Source organism: Halichondria panicea, chromosome 12 (assembly GCF_963675165.1).
Source record: "Halichondria panicea chromosome 12, odHalPani1.1, whole genome shotgun sequence".
Classification (NCBI taxonomy): Eukaryota; Metazoa; Porifera; class Demospongiae; order Suberitida; family Halichondriidae; genus Halichondria; species Halichondria panicea.
Window position 1 is genome coordinate 1,651,953 of NC_087388.1, and position 19,674 is coordinate 1,671,626.

The 19,674-nt window shown below is 39.3% G+C and overlaps 1 protein-coding gene across 11 annotated transcripts in view; it reads left to right on the plus strand.

Moving 5' to 3' along the window:
- Positions 1-19,357, plus strand: part of LOC135344762 (uncharacterized) — a 34,482-nt gene extending 15,125 nt beyond the window's left edge. Inside the window, exons 2-12 of one of the 11 annotated variants that reach the window (XM_064542030.1) lie at positions 1,487-14,464; positions 14,533-14,802; positions 14,898-16,098; positions 16,147-16,281; positions 16,420-16,907; positions 16,987-17,064; positions 17,142-17,695; positions 17,786-18,175; positions 18,253-18,334; positions 18,525-18,634; positions 18,858-19,357. In XM_064542030.1, coding sequence (XP_064398100.1) covers positions 1,495-14,464; positions 14,533-14,802; positions 14,898-15,178 — 13,521 coding nt within the window. In that variant the 5' untranslated portion in view covers positions 1,487-1,494 and the 3' untranslated portion in view covers positions 15,179-16,098; positions 16,147-16,281; positions 16,420-16,907; ... (4 more) ...; positions 18,525-18,634; positions 18,858-19,357. Of the gene's footprint in view, positions 1-1,486; positions 14,465-14,532; positions 14,803-14,897; positions 16,099-16,146; positions 16,338-16,419; positions 16,908-16,986; positions 17,081-17,141; positions 17,696-17,785; positions 18,176-18,252; positions 18,635-18,857 lie in introns of all 11 variants that reach the window. The other 10 variants (XM_064542029.1, XM_064542027.1, XM_064542024.1 and 7 more) reach the window with 10 other exon arrangements.
- The last annotated feature ends 317 nt before the right edge of the window (positions 19,358-19,674 follow it).

The window sequence follows — 19,674 nt, forward strand, 5'->3', positions numbered from 1 at the left end:
CTTCGTAATCAGGCCACGCCCTCCCAAACACTGCATTGACTTCTGCAGACACGCCCCTTATTCCTGTGGATCTAATGAGAAAATCATTCCCAGGCATCTAGCAGAATCAATCTTCTTCTTTGTTGCTTCCTAGATCCTTGAGGTCCTGGCATAAGCAGCCACAAAACACAACAATGATACCATAATTATACAATTGAATACAGATTATTTTATACACTTTTTCCTCTTCTATACTTCCTCTTCTATACTTCCTCTTCTATACGTTTGAGCGAAAGCAAATCATGGCGAGAGGCATTAGCACAGCGCCAGCTTGAACACTAGTTATAGTATAGACATTTTAGAGAAAATAGGCGTGGTCTAGCTCAGTCACTTGCTAGCTATACCGTTGAGAGCTTACTCATAAACAACACATTCATGGACTGTATAGTGATGGGTCAGACAACTGTTCAGTATAATTTATAGTGTGATGATGGCTTAAGCTTGATGTTTCAAACCTTTATAAGCGCCCGAAAAAATAATTACAGGAACGGTAGGCACTTCTTTTAGGGCCTCAAAAATTATGCTGATACTGACATGGCGCTGTAATTACTTTAATTATACGGTAATGCTTCGTTCTCGAGATATAGCTAGGTTTGCTTATAGATTGAAGAGTTAAAACTCTTCAATCTATGGTTTGCTAACTTAGAAGGCTTTTGCAGACTCTTCATCTGACAGACTCGTGTATAGCAACACCTGTTTGCACAAAGTTTCTATTCAACTTATGAGTTAACCTTGCACTATATAAAGTGCTAGCTGTTTGTTAGCTACTCAGAAAAGAGCTCGAATTTTTAAGTTGACAAAATTAAACTTCAAGTTACATTGTAGATCTACACAGTCGTGCTTCTATCATTAAAGACCATGACATTCATCAAGCGGGCCATCAAATATAGATTTCTGTTTCCACTCTTCTATAATAAAAATATGTGTGTTTTGTCAAACAAATAAATAATATAAGTAATCATGGTCGATCATTACCCACTCTTTGAGTTTGCATGCATGCAGCAAAATTAAATGCAAAAAATGTTCATCATTATAATGTGTGTATAAAAGCTAATAGCTTTATGTTATGTAGCTTTTGGTATCTCCACCGAGGCATCAGCACCCGCGGTGCTGCTTTCATTTTTCTAGCTGTAAGGTTGTGTCAAATTAACGGAAGTTAGCTTTCGTCCAAGGTGCCCAGTACATGCAGACAAGACATCAGCTAGAATTGACCTTAGATCAGGTTTTGACTGGGAGCGATTTGGCCCATTCAATTTTTCACTGGTTAGTAGACATGTCCCACATATTTGTGTGTGCAATTTGTACGAATCAATATGTTCGTGAATTTATTGCATGAACATTTTATAAAATTAATGATGCAGTGCGACTTACTCCGTATAGAGATCAGTATAAAAGAATTGAATCATGTGATTTTTCTGTAAATTAAACTCCGTCACAATGCATATAGTTCCATAAATGGCTGATGACAGCCAGTCAAGTGATACTCTTCTGCACACTGCTGCAAGCTGTGGGGACTTAGATGAGGTCAAAGAGCTGTTGATAACAAAGCAATATGAAGTGGACGTCAGAAACTCACACAACCAAACATCTCTTCATCTTGCATGTGCTAATGGTCATCTCGATACAGTTTGGACACTAGCCAATGACTTTGGTGCTGACATAGGAGCTATTGATAATGACAGAAATACACCATTGCTCTTTGCTGCCAAGAACAAGCATGTACAGATAATTATCATGTTACTTCTATTATTAATGTGTGATAGACGCCTCTCCAACGGAGACTACGTGTCCTGCTCCTTTAGTCGTAGTGAAATGGATTCTGATCACACTAAAATGTTTGAGGACGTCCTCTTTGAGTATTACAATGATTCTGAAGCTGTGGAGAAAACAATGCATCTGATAAGCAAATTCTTTGTTAATTATATTAAATTCAAGGATTATAAAGATGATGGCTTTATTACATTGTTTGTAGCTGCATCACTTGGTCTCAAAGACTTAATTAATCGTTTAGTTACTGACAATAAAGCGGACCTGAATATTAAGGGCTTCTACGGCTTGTCTATTCTCCACTGTGCCTGTTTTGGGGGACATGTACTGCTCATGGACAATCTTATTTCAGAACATCTTATGGACCTTTCTGTGAAAGATAACAATGGGCAATCAATTTTAACTTACGCCGTAATAAAGGGGGCTCCCTATTCATACGATGGTGGTCACATAGAAGTGATTGACAAACTGATGATGGAATATGGCCTCAATGTCACATCTAAAGATAATGCTGGAAACACACCTCTACACATTGCAGCCATGAAAGGACATGTTGAAGCAGTGAGATACCTGATCAATAAACACAATGCTGATGTTGATGGAACTAATAATCAAAACAATACTCCATTGATGATGGCTGCGCTGAATGGTCATGTGGACGTTTTGGATGTGTTAGTCAAAGAATTCAACAACGATTGTCAAGTTCGAGATTGCGATGGTGATACTCTCCTTCACTATGCATGCTGGGGTGGTCATATAAAACTAATAGACCAACTTGTGGTAGATTATGACCTGGATCTCACATCTAAAGATAATGAAGGAGACACACCTCTACATATTGCAGTCATATACGGACATGTTGAAGTAGTGAGACAACTGATCAGTAAGCACAACGCTGATATTGAATGTACTAATAATCAAAACAGTACTCCATTGATGAAAGCTGTGCTGAATGGTCATGTGAATGTTTTGGATGTGTTAGTCAAAGAATTCAACAGCTGTTGTCTTGTCCGAGGATACAATGGTCTTACACTCCTTCACTCTGCATGCATTGGTGGTCATATAGAACTGATAGACAAAATGGTAAAGGAATATGGCCTCGATCTCGCAGATAGAGATAATGATGGAGACACACCTCTACATATTGCAGCTATGTCTGGACATGTTGAAGCAGTGAGACACCTGATCAGTAAGCACAATGCTGATATTGAATGCACTAATGATAAAAACAGTACTCCATTGATGGAAGCTGTGTTGAATGGTCACGTGGATGTTTTGGATGTGTTAGTCAAAGAATTCAACAATGATCGTCAAGTTCGAGATTGCGATGGTTGTACTCTCCTTCACTATGCATGCTGGGGTGGTCATATAGAACTAATAGACAAACTGGTGAAGGAATATGGCCTCGATCCCACATCTAAAGATAATGATGGAGACACACCTCTACATATTGCAGTCATGTCAGGATTCGTTGAAGTAGTGAGACACCTGATCAGTAAGCACAATGCTGATATTGATAGCACCAATAATAGCAACAACACTCCATTGATGCTAGCTGTGCTGAATGACCATATGAATGTTTTGGATGCGTTAGTCAAATTCCGAGGATACAATGGTCGTACTCTTCTTCACCATGCATGCATGTATGGCTATATAGAACTAATAGACAAGCTAGTGATGAAATATGGCCTCGATTTTAGAGAGGAAGATGATGATGGAAACACACCTCTACATATTGCAGCCAAGTACGGACATGTTGAAGTAGTGAGACACCTGATCAGTAAGCACAATGCTGATATTGAATGCACTAATGATAAAAACAGTACTCCATTGATGGAAGCTGTGTTGAATGGTCATGTGGATGTTTTGGATGTGTTAGTCAAAGAATTCAACAACGATTGTCAAGTTCGAGATTGCGATGGTTATACTCTCCTTCACTATGCATGCTGTAGTGGCCATATAGAACTAATAGACAAACTGGTAATGGAACATGGCCTCGATCCCACATCAAAAGATGAAGATGGAGACACACCTCTACATATTGCAGCCAAGTACGGACATGTTGAAGCAGTGAGACACCTGATCAGTAAGTACAGTGCTGATATTGAATGCACTAATGATCAAAACAGTACTCCATTGATGGAAGCTGTGTTGAATGGTCATGTGGATGTTTTGGATGTGTTAGTCAAAGAATTCAACAACGATTGTCAAGTTCGAGATTGCGATGGTTATACTCTCCTTCACTATGCATGCTGTAGTGGCCATATAGAACTAATAGACAAACTGGTAATGGAACATGGCCTCGATCCCACATCAAAAGATGAAGATGGAGACACACCTCTACATATTGCAGCCAAGTACGGACATGTTGAAGCAGTGAGACACCTGATCAGTAAGTACAGTGCTGATATTGAATGCACTAATGATCAAAACAGTACTCCATTGATGGAAGCTGTGTTGAATGGTCATGTGGATGTTTTGGATGTGTTAGTCAAAGAATTCAACAACGATTGTCAAGTTCGAGATTGCGATGGTTATACTCTCCTTCACTATGCATGCATGTATGGCTATATAGAACTAATAGACAAGCTAGTGATGGAATATGGCCTCGATTTTAGAGAGGAAGATGATGATGGAAACACACCTCTACATATTGCAGCCAAGTACGGACATGTTGAAGTAGTGAGACACCTGATCAGTAAGCACAATGCTGATATTGAATGCACTAATGATCAAAACAGTACTCCATTGATGGAAGCTGTGTTGAATGGTCATGTGGATGTTTTGGATGTGTTAGTCAAAGAATTCAACAACGATTGTCAAGTTCGAGATTGCGATGGTTATACTCTCCTTCACTATGCATGCTGTAGTGGCCATATAGAACTAATAGACAAACTGGTAATGGAACATGGCCTCGATCCCACATCAAAAGATGAAGATGGAGACACACCTCTACATATTGCAGCCAAGTACGGACATGTTGAAGCAGTGAGACACCTGATCAGTAAGTACAGTGCTGATATTGATAGCACCAATAATAGCAACAACACTCCATTGACGCTAGCTGTGCTGAATGACCATGTGAATGTTTTGGATGCGTTAGTCGAATTCCAAGGATACAATGGTCTTACTCTTCTTCACCATGCATGCACATATGGCTATATAGAACTAATAGACAAGCTGGTGAATGAATATGGCCTCGATTTCAGAGATGGAAACACACCTCTACATATTGCAGCCATATACGGACATGTTGAAGTAGTGAGACACCTGATCAGTAAGCACAATGCTGATATTGAATGCACTAATGATAAAAACAGTACTCCATTGATGGAAGCTGTGTTGAATGGTCATGTGGATGTTTTGGATGTGTTAGTCAAAGAATTCAACAACGATTGTCAAGTTCGAGATTGCGATGGTTATACTCTCCTTCACTATGCATGCTGTAGTGGCCATATAGAACTAATAGACAAACTGGTAATGGAACATGGCCTCGATCCCACATCAAAAGATGAAGATGGAGACACACCTCTACATATTGCAGCCAAGTACGGACATGTTGAAGCAGTGAGACACCTGATCAGTAAGTACAGTGCTGATATTGATAGCACCAATAATAGCAACAACACTCCATTGACGCTAGCTGTGCTGAATGACCATGTGAATGTTTTGGATGCGTTAGTCGAATTTCAAGGATACAATGGTCGTACTCTTCTTCACCATGCATGCACATATGGCTATATAGAACTAATAGACAAGCTGGTGATAGAATATGGCCTCGATTTCAGAGAGGAAGATGATGATGGAAACACACCTCTACATATTGCAGCCATTTACGGACATGTTGAAGTAGTGAGACACCTGATCAGTAAGCACAATGCTGATATTGAATGCACTAATAATCAGAACAGTACTCCATTGATTGTAGCTGTGATGAATGATCATGTGGATGTTTTGGATGTGTTAGTCAAAGAATTCGACAATGATAGTCAAGTTCGAGATTGCGATGGTCGTACTCTCCTTCACTATGCATGCTTGGGTGGTTATATAGAACTAATAGACAAACTGGTGTTGGAATATGGCCTCGATCCCACATCTAAAGATAATGATGGAGACACACCTCTACATATTGCAGTCATGTCAGGATTCGTTGAAGTAGTGAGACACCTGATCAGTAAGCACAATGCTGATATTGAATGCACCAATAATCAGAGTAATACTCCATTGTTGCTAGCTGCGCAGACTGGTAATATATATATTTTGGACGCGTTAGTCAAAGAATTCAACAGCTGTTGTCTTGTCCGAGGATACAATGGTCTTACACTCCTTCACTCTGCATGCATTGGTGGTCGTATAGAACTGATAGACAAAATGGTAAAGGAATATGGCCTTGATCTCGCAGATAGAGATGATGATGGAGACACACCTCTACATATTGCAGCTATGTTTGGACATGTTGAAGCAGTGAGACACCTGATCAGTAAACACAGTGCTGATATCAATTGCACTAATAGTTTTAACAATACTCCATTGATGGAAGCTGTGTTGAATGGTCATGTGGATGTTTTGGATGTGTTAGTTAAAGAATTCAACAACGATTGTCAAATTCGAGATTGCGATGGTTATACTCTCCTTCACTATGCATGCTATAGTGGCCATATAGAACTGATAGACAAACTGGTGATGGAATATGGCCTCGATCCCACATCTAAAGATGAAGATGGAGACACACCTCTACATATTGCAGCCAAGTACGGACATGTTGAAGCAGTGAGACACTTGATCAGTAAGTACAGTGCTGATATTGGTAGCACCAATAATAGCAACAGCACTCCATTGATGCTAGCTGTGCTGAATGACCATGTGAATGTTTTGAATGCATTAGTCAAAGAATTCCGAGGATACAATGGTCGTACTCTTCTTCACCATGCATGCACGTATGGCTATATAGAACTAATAGACAAGCTGGTGATGAATTATGGCCTCAATCTCAGAGAGGAAGATAATGATGGAAACACACCTCTACATATTGCAGCCATATACGGACATGTTGAAGTAGTGAGACACCTGATCAGTAAGCACAATGCTGATTTTGAATGCACTAATGATCAAAACAGTGCTCCATTGATGGAAGCTGTTCTGAATGGTCGTGTGAATGTTTTGGATGTGTTAGTCAAAGAATTCAACAATGATTGTCAAGTTCGAGATTGCGATGGTTATAATCTCCTTCACTATGCATGCTTGGGTGGTGATATAGAACTAATAGACCAACTTGTGGTAGAATATGACCTCGATCTCACATTAAAAGATAATGATGGAAACACACCTCTACATATTGCAGCCAAGTACGGACATGTTGAAACAGTGAGACACCTGATCAGTAAGCACGGAGCTGATATTAACTGCACCAATAATGAAAACAACACTGCAATGATCCTAGCTGTGGTAAATGGCCATGTGCATGTTTTGGATGTGTTAGTCAAAGAATTCAACAGCAGTTTTCATGTCCGAGGACCCAATGGTTGTACTCTCCTTCACTATGCATGCTATTGTGGCCATATAGAACTAATAGACAAACTGGTGATGGAATATGGCCTCAAGATTGCAGATAGAAATAATAAAGGAAACACACCTCTACATATTGCAGCCATGAAAGGACATGTTGAAGCAGTGAGACACCTGATCAATAAGCACAGTGCTGATATTGAATGCACTAATAAAAAGAACAATACGCCATTGATGCTAGCTGTGCTAAATGGTTATGTGCATGTTTTGGATGTGTTAGTCAAAGAATTCAACAGCAGTTTTCATGTCCGAGGACCCAATGGTTGTACTCTCCTTCACTATGCATGCTATTGTGGCCATATAGAACTAATAGACAAACTGGTGATGGAATATGGCCTCAAGATTGCAGATAGAAATAATAAAGGAAACACACCTCTACATATTGCAGCCATGAAAGGACATGTTGAAGCAGTGAGACACCTGATCAATAAGCACAGTGCTGATATTGAATGCACTAATAAAAAGAACAATACGCCATTGATGCTAGCTGTGCTAAATGGTTATGTGGATGTTTTGGATGTGTTAGTATATGGCCTCAATAGAAATAATAAAGGAAACACAGTTTTTTTTTTGGATGTTTTGGATATGTTAGTCAAAAAATTCATCAGCAGTTGTCATGTCCGAGGATACAAAGGTCGGACTCTACTTCACCAATCATGCAGATATGGCCATATACAAGTGATAGACAAGCTGGTAATGGAACATGGCCTCGATCTCAGAGATGAAGACGATAGTGGGAACACACCTCTACATATTGCAGCCATGTACGGACATGTTGAAACAGTGAGACACCTGATCACTAAGCACAGTGCTAATGTTGATTGCACTAACAAGGACAGCAATACACCGTTGATGCTAGCTGCATTGAGGGGTCATACGCATGTTTTGGATGTATTAGTCAAAGAATTCAACAGCAGTTTTCGAGATAGTGATGGTTATTCTCTCCTTCACTATGCATGCCAGGGTGGCCATATAGAACTAATAGACAAGCTGGTGATGGAATATGGCCTCAATCCCATAGATAGAGATGATGCTGGAAACACACCTCTACACATTGCAGCCATATTCGGACACATTGAAGCAGTGAGACACTTGATCAGTAAGCACAGTGCTGATGTTGATTGTACTAATAATGACAACAATACACCATTGATGCTAGCTGTGCTGAATGTTCATATTCCGGTTCTGGATATATTAGTCAAACAATTTAAGAGCAGTTGCCATGTCCGAGGATTGAACAATTTTACTCTACTTCACTATGCATGTCACTATGACAACATAATAGAACTAATAGAAAAACTTGTTGTAGAATATGGCCTCGATCTCGAAGATAAAGATAATGATGGTAACACACCTCTACATATTGCAGCCATGTTCGGACATGTTGAAGTAGTGAAACACCTGATCAGTAAGCACAGGGCTGATTTTGAATGCCCTAATAATCAGAAAGGTACTCCATTGATGCTAGCTGTGCTGTATGGTCATATTCTTGTTTTGGATGTGTTAGTCAAAAAATTCTACAGCAGTCCCCATGTCCGAGGTTTCAATGGTTATACTCTCCTTCATTATGCATGCCATTGTCACCACATAGAACTAATAGACAAACTGGTTGAGGAATATGACCTTGATCTCAGAGATAGAGATGATGATGGAAACACACCTCTACATATTGCAATCATGTTCGGACATGTTAAAACAGTGAGACACCTGATCAGTAAGCACAATGCTGATATAGAATGCACTAATAATCATAAGTCTACTCCATTGATGTTAGCTGTGCTGAATGGTCGTACTCTTGTTCTGGATGTATTAGTCAAAAAACACAGCAGCAGTCTTCCTGTCCGAGGGTTGAACGATTTTACTCTCTTTGACTATGCATGCCATTATGGCAACATTGAACTAATAGACAAACTCGTGATGGAATATGGCTTCAATCTCAGATATAGAGATAATGATGGAAACACACCTCTACATATCGCAATCATGTTTGGACATGTTGAAGTAGTGAAACACCTGATCAGTAAGCACAATGTTGATATTGATTGCACTAATAATCAGAAGTCTACTCCATTGATGCTAGCTGTGCAGAATGGTCATATTCCTGTTTTGGATGTATTAGTCAGAGAATTCAACAGCAGTCCCCATGTCCGAGGATTGAACAATTTTACTCTCCTGCACTATGCATGCCATTATGGCCACATAATAGAACTAATAGACAAACTGGTGACGAAATATGACCTCGATGTCACATCTAAAGATAATGATGGAAACACACCTCTACATATTTCAGCCATATTCGGACATGTTGAAACAGTGAGACACCTGATCAGTAAGCACAATGCTGATATGGAATGCACTAAAAATCAGGAGGCTACTCCATTGATGGAAGCTGTGCTGAATGGTCATGTGCCTGTTTTGGATGCGTTAGTTAAAGAATTCAACTGCAGTTGCCATGTTCGAGGATACAATGGTTATACTCTCCTTCACTATGCATGTAAGAGTGGTCATATAGAGCTTATAGACAAACTGGTGTTGGAATATGGCCTCGATCCCACAGATAGAGACAACAGTGGAGACACACCTCTACATATTGCAGCCGCTAAAGGACGTGTTGAAACAGTGAGACACCTGATCAGCAAGCACAGTGCTGATATCGATTGCACTAATAATGATAACAATACTCCATTGATGCTAGCTGTGCTAAATGGTCGTGTGAATGCTTTGGATACTTTACTCAACAGCAGTGTTCATGTTCGAGGATACAAAGGTCGTACTCTCCTTCACTCTGCATGCGAAAATGGCCATAGAGAACTGATTGACAAACTGGTGATGGAATATAATCTCAATCTTGGTGATAGAGATGACGATGGAAACACACCTCTACACATTGCAGTTACTAGAGGACGTTTTGCAACAGTGAGACATCTAATCAGTAAACACAATGCTGATATTGATTGCACCAATAATAGCAAAAATAGTCCATTGATGATAGCTCTGCTGAACGATAATCATTATATTTTGGATATGCTAGTCAAAGAGTTTAACAGCAGCCGTTATGTTCGAAGTTATACTCTCCTTCACTCTGCGTGCAAACGTGGCCATATAAAACTGATAGATGAACTAGTGACAAGTTATAGCCTTGATCTTGGAGATAGAGATGTTGATGGAAACACACCTCTACATATTGCAGTCATGGCAGGACACATTGAAACAGTGAGACACCTGATCAGTAGACACAGTGCTGATGTTGATTGTACTAATAATCAGAATAATACACCATTGATGCTAGCTGCACTGAATGGTCATATACATGTTTTTATGGCGTTAGTCAAAGACAATTGTCATGTCCGAGGATACAATGGCTGCACTCTCCTTCACTTAGCATGCCATGGTGGCCATATAGAACTCATAGAAAAACTGGTGATGAACTATGGCCTGGACCCCACAGGTAGAGATGATGATGGAAATACACCTCTACATATTGCAGCCATAGAAGGACATGTTGAAGTAGTGACACACCTGATTAGTAAACATGGCGCTGAAATTGATTGCACTAATCACAGTAACAATAGTCCGTTGATGCTGGCTGTGCTGAATGATCATGTGGATGTTTTAGATGTGCTAGTCAAAGAATTTAACAGCAGTTGTCATGTCCGAGGTTATACTCTCCTTCACTCCGCATGTGAACATGGCCATATAGAACTGATAGACAAACTAGTGACAAAGTATAGCTTTGATCTCAGCGATAGAGATAATGATGGAAAAACACCTCTACATATTGCAGTCATGTCCGGACATGTTGAAGCAGTGAAACACCTGATCAGTAAGCACAGTGCTGATATTGATTGCACAAATAATGATAACAACACTCCATTAATGCTAGCTGTGCGGAATGGTCATATGAATGTTTTAGATACTTTAGTCGTAGAATTCAACAGTAGTTGTCATGTCCGAGGTTACAATGGTCGTACTCTACTTCACTATGCATGTGAGGGTGGTCATATAGAACTGATAGACAAACTGGTGATGGAATATAACCTCGATCGTAAAGATAAAGATGATGATGGAGACACACCTCTACATATTGCAGCAATGTACGGACATGTTGAAGCAGTGAGACACCTGATCAGTAAGCACAGTGCTGATATTGAATGCACTAATAACCAGAAGGCTTCTCCACTAATAGAAGCTGTGCTAAATAGTCATATTCCTGTTTTGGATGTTTTAGTCAAAGAATTCAACAGCAGTCACCATGTCCGAGGATTGAACGATTATACTCTCCTTCACTATGCATGCCATTGTGGCCACATAGAACTAATAGACAAACTGGTGATGGAGTATGGCCTCGATCTCGCTGATAGAGATAATGATGGTAACACACCTCTACATATTGCAGCCATGTTCGAACATGTTGAAACAGTGAGACACCTGATCAGTAAGCTCAGTGCTGATATGGATTGTACTAATAATACGAAGCATACACCATTGATGCTGGCTGTACTAAATGGTCATGTGTCTGTTTTGGACGCGTTAGTCAAAGAATTCAACAGCGGTTGTCATGTCCGAGGAATTCACGATTATACTCTCCTTCACTATGCATGCGAGGGTGGCCACATAGAACTAATAGACAAACTGGTGATGGAATATGGCCTTGATCTCGCCGATAGAGATAATGATGGAAACACACCTCTACATATTGCAGCTATGAAAGAACGTGTTAAAGTAGTGAGACACCTGATTACTCAGCACAAAGTTGAGACTAATATCACTAACAATAAAAAATCCACTCCATTGTGTTTAGCTGCTGAAGATGGTCATGAGATCGTGATTCATGCTCTGATTAAAGAGTTTAATTGTAGTCCACATGTCAGAGGCTACAATGGTCAAACTTTGCTTCATCATGCTTGCCAAAATGGTCACGTGGAAATATTGAATAAATTGGTAGTCGAGTATAAGGTAGATCCATCAATCAGAGACAATGATGGGAACACACCTCTGCATATTTTGTGTAATACTCAGCATACTGAAGAAGAGAAGCTGAGAACAATGCTTTGTAAGTACCAGTACTGGACTGTGTTTCAAGTTAATAATGATGGTAACACACCTCTTCACACAGCAACTCGATATGGGCAAGCTTATTGTGCACGCTTACTCTTGCAGAAATACAATGCTCCCCTTTTTGTACGAAATATAGATGGGAAGACTGCCCTTAATATAGCTAAAGCTCAGAGAAACCAAGAAATTATTACGATTTTAAAAAATTCTACTTCAGAAATCCAATCAACCTATCAACAACTAGACAAACTTGCTCAACAAGAGTTTGGTGGTGTAAAGCACCTCACTAGAATATTTGTTGTAGGTCATCCAGGTGCAGGGAAATCTACCCTTGTTGAGACTATAAAAAAAGAAGGTTTGATCAGCTACTTCAGCACAACAACTGTTGCCCCTCACACTGCAGGCATTGTTCCAAGTACTTATGACAGTAGTGCTTACGGAAGAATGATACTCTATGATTTTGCTGGTGATTCCGAGTACTACTCCTCACATGCTGCAATTATGGAGTCAATCAACACATCGAAAGGAAGTAATATTTATTTGATAGTTTGTGATTTGAGTAAAGGTAAAGAAGCTACTGCCACTAAATACAGCTACTGGCTTTCATTTCTATCTTACAATATTAAACAATTTTCAAACACAGTTATCTTACCAGTGGGAAGCCATGCTGATGTCATTAATAAAGCATCAGTCGAACAAGTGTTATGTGAACTTGACAGCGTATACCAAAAGTTCTGTGGCAGCTCCAACATTGATGACTTACACATAGAACAAAGTGTTGCTCTTGATTGTCGTAAACGAGGATCTGTAGTGAATGACATAAAGGAGCTTGCAAAGAGATACTCCCAAATTGTATCCCCCATCGGACTTCCCCCGGAGTCAAGCACACTCTTAGGATTGTTGAAAAAAGACTTTGAACATGTCCCAGCTTGCAAAGTAAGCCTCCTTATCTCTCACATTGAAGAGACTGGAATTCCACTGCCACTAAATTCTTCATCACTCTACAATCTCATAAGAGAGTTACATGATTTGGGTCTGCTAATGGTGATAGAGAGAGAAGGGGACTCCATTGAGAACCACATAATAATTCTCAAGATATCAACATTCACATCGGATGTACACAATAAACTGTTTTCAAAGTCTGCTAAAGCGGACCTCACACAAAGCATAGGTGAACTCAAGCTCAGTGTAGGCATTATTCCAGAATCACTATTGGAGAAAGTACTGCCAGAGTACATCACAAAAGAAAGTCTACTTCAGATGCAGTACTGTCAAGAAATTGAGAATTTATTTGTGGAAGAGGACCACACTTTTTCTCAACTCACTCCTCAAGGACAGAATGAAAATATAGAAAAATGTCATCTATTTTTCCCTGCTCTGTGTGATGACACGTTTGAGGTCAAGGAAATTCAATGGTCTGAATCTGAATGTGAGAAGATTACTTTAGGATGGCTTGCTAAATGTGATTGTGACAGATTTGACTTCTTCCCAACACGATTTCTTCATGTGCTTATCGTTCAACTCTCTCACAACTTTGCACTAAAACAAGATCTTCCAAGAAGCCACAGACCATCAACTACAGCTTCCAATTCTTTGATTGCTGAGGTACATGCTGCCAATCCTCACTGTCGCGTCTGGTCGACTGGTCTGCATTGGCTTATGAAGAATGGAGTGGAGGTATTTGTCGATATGCCTAGAGACGCTGATAGTAAAGAACTGATTGTACTAACAAGAAGTGACGTCCGAGATCAAGCCAAATGTTCCAAAACTCTGCAACTAGTTATTCAAAAGGTAGTTAAAGCAAAAGTTGATTTTTGTTTTTGTATATTGCCTACTGTATATCTACTTGATCCGATCAACCTTAAGGATACAACTCCTGCTAATGCTAGAAACTCACCTAAATACGCTCTAAGAGATATCGAAAAAGTACTAGCAGAAGGCAGCACTGATGATAAAGTTGTTGATAAAGACAGACTATGCTACTCCACTCCAATCAAAGATTGGATCAGCCAAACAAGATGGGAGATATTCTATTGGAGTAAGTAACATTCACACACACGTTTATTTAATGTGTTTATGAGATTATTTCTCTACACTTTTGTACAGATTTATTGTTTCCGATGGATGAGTCCATGATTGACTCTGCATTACAAGGAGTAAATGAGTGGAAACGGCTAGGAATGAATCTTTTGATTCCCCCAAAGAAATTTGATGCCATTGAAAACGAAGCATCCTTCCCTGGTGACATTGCTAAGAAAGAAGAAGTAATTCGACTGTGGATGTCTCAGGAACCAACCTGGAAAATGCTGGTAGATGCTCTCAGTCAACCTTCAATTGGATTGTCCCAGAAATCAAGTAAAATCTCACTTGAACACAGTAAGCACCTAACAACCTAACATTAGCTGTGCATATGGCTATTCATGCATGTATTATATGCAGCTTGTGATTTCTAAATTGTGTATTACGTATAGATGTGCCTCTACAAGAGAAAATCCTCGAAAGGAATTCATCTCTCCATCCTGACGAGGACTTTCTCCAATCATTTGCTGCCGTCATTGGCTCTCGATGGCAGTGTCTCGCTTCTCCCCTCTCCCTCACTTCTGAAGACATTGTGAGCATCAAGAGAGAGACAAGAGGAGCAGAGCCGACCAGACAAGCACTCGTTATGCTGCAGAAGTGGGCAGACAAGGAGACGGCAACTTATGGTCAGTTGAGAGAGACACTCCGTACACTCTCAGTGTTTCATATCTGAGAGTATCATGCATCACAGCACGAATTTATGTGTAGCTACTGTATGTAGATAATTATAACTGTTGTGTCAATGAACTTCAGAACGCATGCTTTACCATATAATTTTCTTACTATTGCACTTTTAATCTACATTTTCCTACACTGCCTTGCTAATATTAAACATCTTCGCATCTTTTTGTTAGCCTTTTATCAATTCGTTAGTTAATTAATTCTTCCCCCAAGTAATTTTTGTACTTCAGCTAGAGTTTTAGTGTTGAACAAAATGTCTGTAACAACTTCAAGATTGATGATTTAAACGAGGAGCTGTGGATGACATAAAGAACTACTATAAGAATAATCATCGTCTATCAGACTTTCCCTCTCTCCTCGGATTTTTGAAAAAAGACTTTGAACACGTTCCAGCTTGCAAAGTAAGCCTCCTTATCTCTCACATAGAAGATACTGAAATTTGGCTCACACCCTAAGACAGTTACTCGCATCAGATGTACAAAGTCTGCTAAAGCGGACGTCACCAATTACATCGATCAACTCCAGCTCAGCGTAGGCATATACAAAATCGTTATACTGCATGGAAAAGTACTAACAGAATATACCACAAGCTGCAGTATACTGCCATGAAATTGAGAATTTGTATGTGGAGGACCACAGTCTTTCTCAACTCACTTCAGAACCAGTACCAACTGAGAGTTCCACTAAAGAGAAATCTCGCCTGAAATTCTGCTCACACCAGTTACTCATATCAGATGTACCCATAATCGTATGGTTTCAAATATTGTCAAAGTCTGCTAAATTACATCGATCAACTCAGGCTCAGCGTGGTCAAGATTTCCTAAAGCGACGTCTGCAGATACAAGTGTTTAAGTTAGAGCTAGCCAAGAGCATCCATTATACACGCGTGCTCATCAGGCAAAGGTACATCAGGTAAGTCAGTCTGGTATGTGTGTGTGCCATGTAGTGTACTGACTGCAGGGTGAGGTCAATATTACAGAATCGCTTGCTGGAAAAAAACTACCAGAATACACCACAAGTTGCAGTACTGCTGAGAATTTGTACGTGGAAGAGGACCACAGTTCTTCTCAACTCACTTCAGAACCAGTACTAACTGTGAGTGCCACTATAAAGAGAAATCTCGTCTGCTTTTTTTGATCTCTGGGTCAAAGGTGACAAAATTATCCAGGATTTTATACTAAATGTGATGTTGGCAGATTTGACTATTTCCTAATAATTTCATTTCTCTCACAGCTTTTCATGAAAATAAAGCTTGCCAACAAGCCGCAGTTCTCTATAATAACTGATCCTTCTTCTTCTTTGATTGCAGAGGTCCAATCCTCGCTGTCATGTCTGGTCTACATGTACTATACTTGGTATGTAGGCTTATGAATGGAGTGGATGTATTCGTTGATATGCCTAAAGACGCTGATAGGCTAATAGTGAGAAGTGGCAACAAAACATAAAATGTGCTAACACTCTGCATCTATCTAGTTATTCAAAAACGAAACAGAATATTATGGAAACAAAATTGATTTCTGTACTGCCTTCTGTTTACCTTCTTGATCCAAGCTATCTCAAGGAGGAAACTTTTACGAAGGCTATATAGAAATGGACCTAAATATGCTCTAAGAGATATTGATAAAGCATTAGTAGAAGGAACTAAGCAAGTCATGGAAAGAAGGTCATTACTTCTCTATTCTGATGAAAGATTGGGTCATCCCAAAAGATGGACTACTGGAGTAAGTTTCAAGCACACATGCACACGCCACCTGTAAATGTTTTATTTGTAATCAATGTTTTATTTGTTGTTTCCAATAGTCAAGATATACCCACAACTCCTAATGTTGTGCAGGTACTGAAAATGCCCCACTTCAATCAAAGATTGGATCAGCTCAGGTGATATTCTACTGGAGTAAGCAGCATTCAAATGCACCATCTAATTTGTCCATGAGCTTAATTTTTTCATTGTACAGATTTGTTGGTTCCGATGGATGAGTCCCTGATTGACTCTGCTTTAAACTGCTTTGGAGAATATTTCAATCCATTGGAATAACGAAGCATCCTTCCCTGGTGATAATTATTTCCAAGATAATTTGACCGTTGGATTTTCCCCAGAGACAAATTCTCTTCTGGGATTGTTGAAAACAACTTTGACTACATTCCAGCTTGTAAAGTAAGCCTCCTTATCTCTCACATAGAAGATACTGATATTCTGCTCACACCCTAAGAGAGTTACTCGCATCAGATGTACCTATAATCATAATATTATATTGTCAAAGTCTGCTAAAGCGGATGTCACCAATTACATCGATCAACTCAAGCTCAGCGTAGTCATAAATTATTACAGAATCGCTGCTGCATGGAAAAAGTACTACCAGAATAATTATACCACAAGCTGCAGTACTGCCACGAATTTGACAATTTGTACGTGGAAGAGAACCACAGTCTCAACTCACTTCAGAACCAGTACCAACTAAGGGTGCCACTAAAGAAAAATCTCGTCTGCTTTTTTATCTCTGGGTCAAAGGTGACAAGAATACCCAGAATTTTATGCTAAATGTGATGTTGACAGATTTGACTATTTCCTAACGATTTCTTAATCTCATTTCTCTCACAGCTTTTCATGAAAACTAAACTTCCCAACAATTGCAAGCGGATAACTTCTCATTTTCTGATTCTTCTACTGCTAATAGTTATTTGATTCCAGAGGTCCAATTATGCTGCCAATCCTCGCTGTCATGTGTGGTCGACTGGTCTACATTGGCTTATGAAGAACGGAGTGGAGGTATTTGTCGATATGCCTATAGACGCTGATAGTGATAGCGAGAAGTGGCAACAAAATATAACACTCTACAACTAGTTGTGGAAACAAAATTTATTTCTGTACTGGTATAGATATTGCCTTTTGTTTACCTTCTTAATCCGAGCAGAAATGCACCTAAATATACTCAAGAGTATTGATGAAGCACTGAAAGAACTAAGCAAGTCATGGGTATATCTTACTGGAGTAAGTTTCAAGCACGCACTCACATGCTCACATGCGCACACCACCTGTAAATGTTTTATTTGTTGTTTCCAATATAGATAAGATCTACCCAGATACAACTCCTAATGATGCGCAGGCACTGAAAATGCCTCACTTCAATCAAAGATTGGATCAGCTCAGGTGACATTCTACTGGAGTAAGCATCATTCAAACCCAACATTTAATTTATGAGCTTAATTATTTCCTTGTACACATTTGTTTTTCCGATGAATGAGTCCCTGATTGACTCTGCTTTGAACTGCTTACAAGGATGAATACTCATGCATTGGAATAACTACTTAAAACAAAACATCCTGATTTTGCCAAATAGTATAATTCAACTGGAAAGTCTCAAGAACACACCTGGAAAATATTAGTAGAGGTTCTCGCAGTCAACCCACAGGATTGTCAACAAAACAATTCAAATCTCACACGAGCACAGTAAGTACACTACCGTATAGCGGGTATATTTTGCGGGTATATTTTGAGGGTATAAACTTTCGCGGAATGACTGTTAGAAAGGTTTTGGTGGAATAGCAGTCTTTTAGTGGGTATATTTAGTTAACGAAAACCACAAACATTTATATACCCTCGAAATATACCCGCTATATAATAATACGGTATATAAGTTATTATATAGCTATATTCATTCATTCTATTGTAGACGTGCTTCTACACAGGAAAAGCATTATTGAAAGCAATTATCTGCATGTCCGTCCTGACGATTCCAATCATTTGCTGCCATCATTGGCTCTCGATGGCAGTGTCTTACTTCTCCCTTCTCCCTCACTTCTGAAGACATTGTGAGCATCAAGAGAGAGACAAGAGGATCAGAGCCGACCAGACAAGCACTCGTCATGCTGCATGGTCATGCACTTTTCGTGTTCCATATCTGTACCACATTATGTTAGATTTAGCTGCATTCATTCAATTGCACTTACATACTGTAGATATAGCTGTTAAATTCAACACATGTTTGTGTCGCTGAACTTTCAGAACTCATGCCTTGCCACTTAAGCAAAAATTACTTTTACACTTCCAATCGTTACTTTTTCTACTGTGTATATGCAACATGTTACGTCCTTCAAAATTAGCACATTTTTGTTACTACTGTACAGTTATTCTAATGTTGTCAATTCTGACATGAATGAAATGAATTTTTGCACTCAGTTCTATATCTTCAATGGCCAGGTGTGCATGCAATGTCATGACTTAATTATGTATACTGTAAAAACTACATTATTACTCAATACACAGTACAGTAGTTTCGTATAGTTATACAGTATCCTGTTTGTCACAACCATTAGCTATTGACAGTGTGTACTTGTATGAAACTCTACCAGTGCAGTACCTATAAAATAAGCAGTCCTATCGGGAATGGAAACCAGACACCATCTTATCCATGCATAATTATATATAATTCTGATTATACAGTAACTGTTGCTGATCATGAACATTATACAGAAATTAACTTGATATTG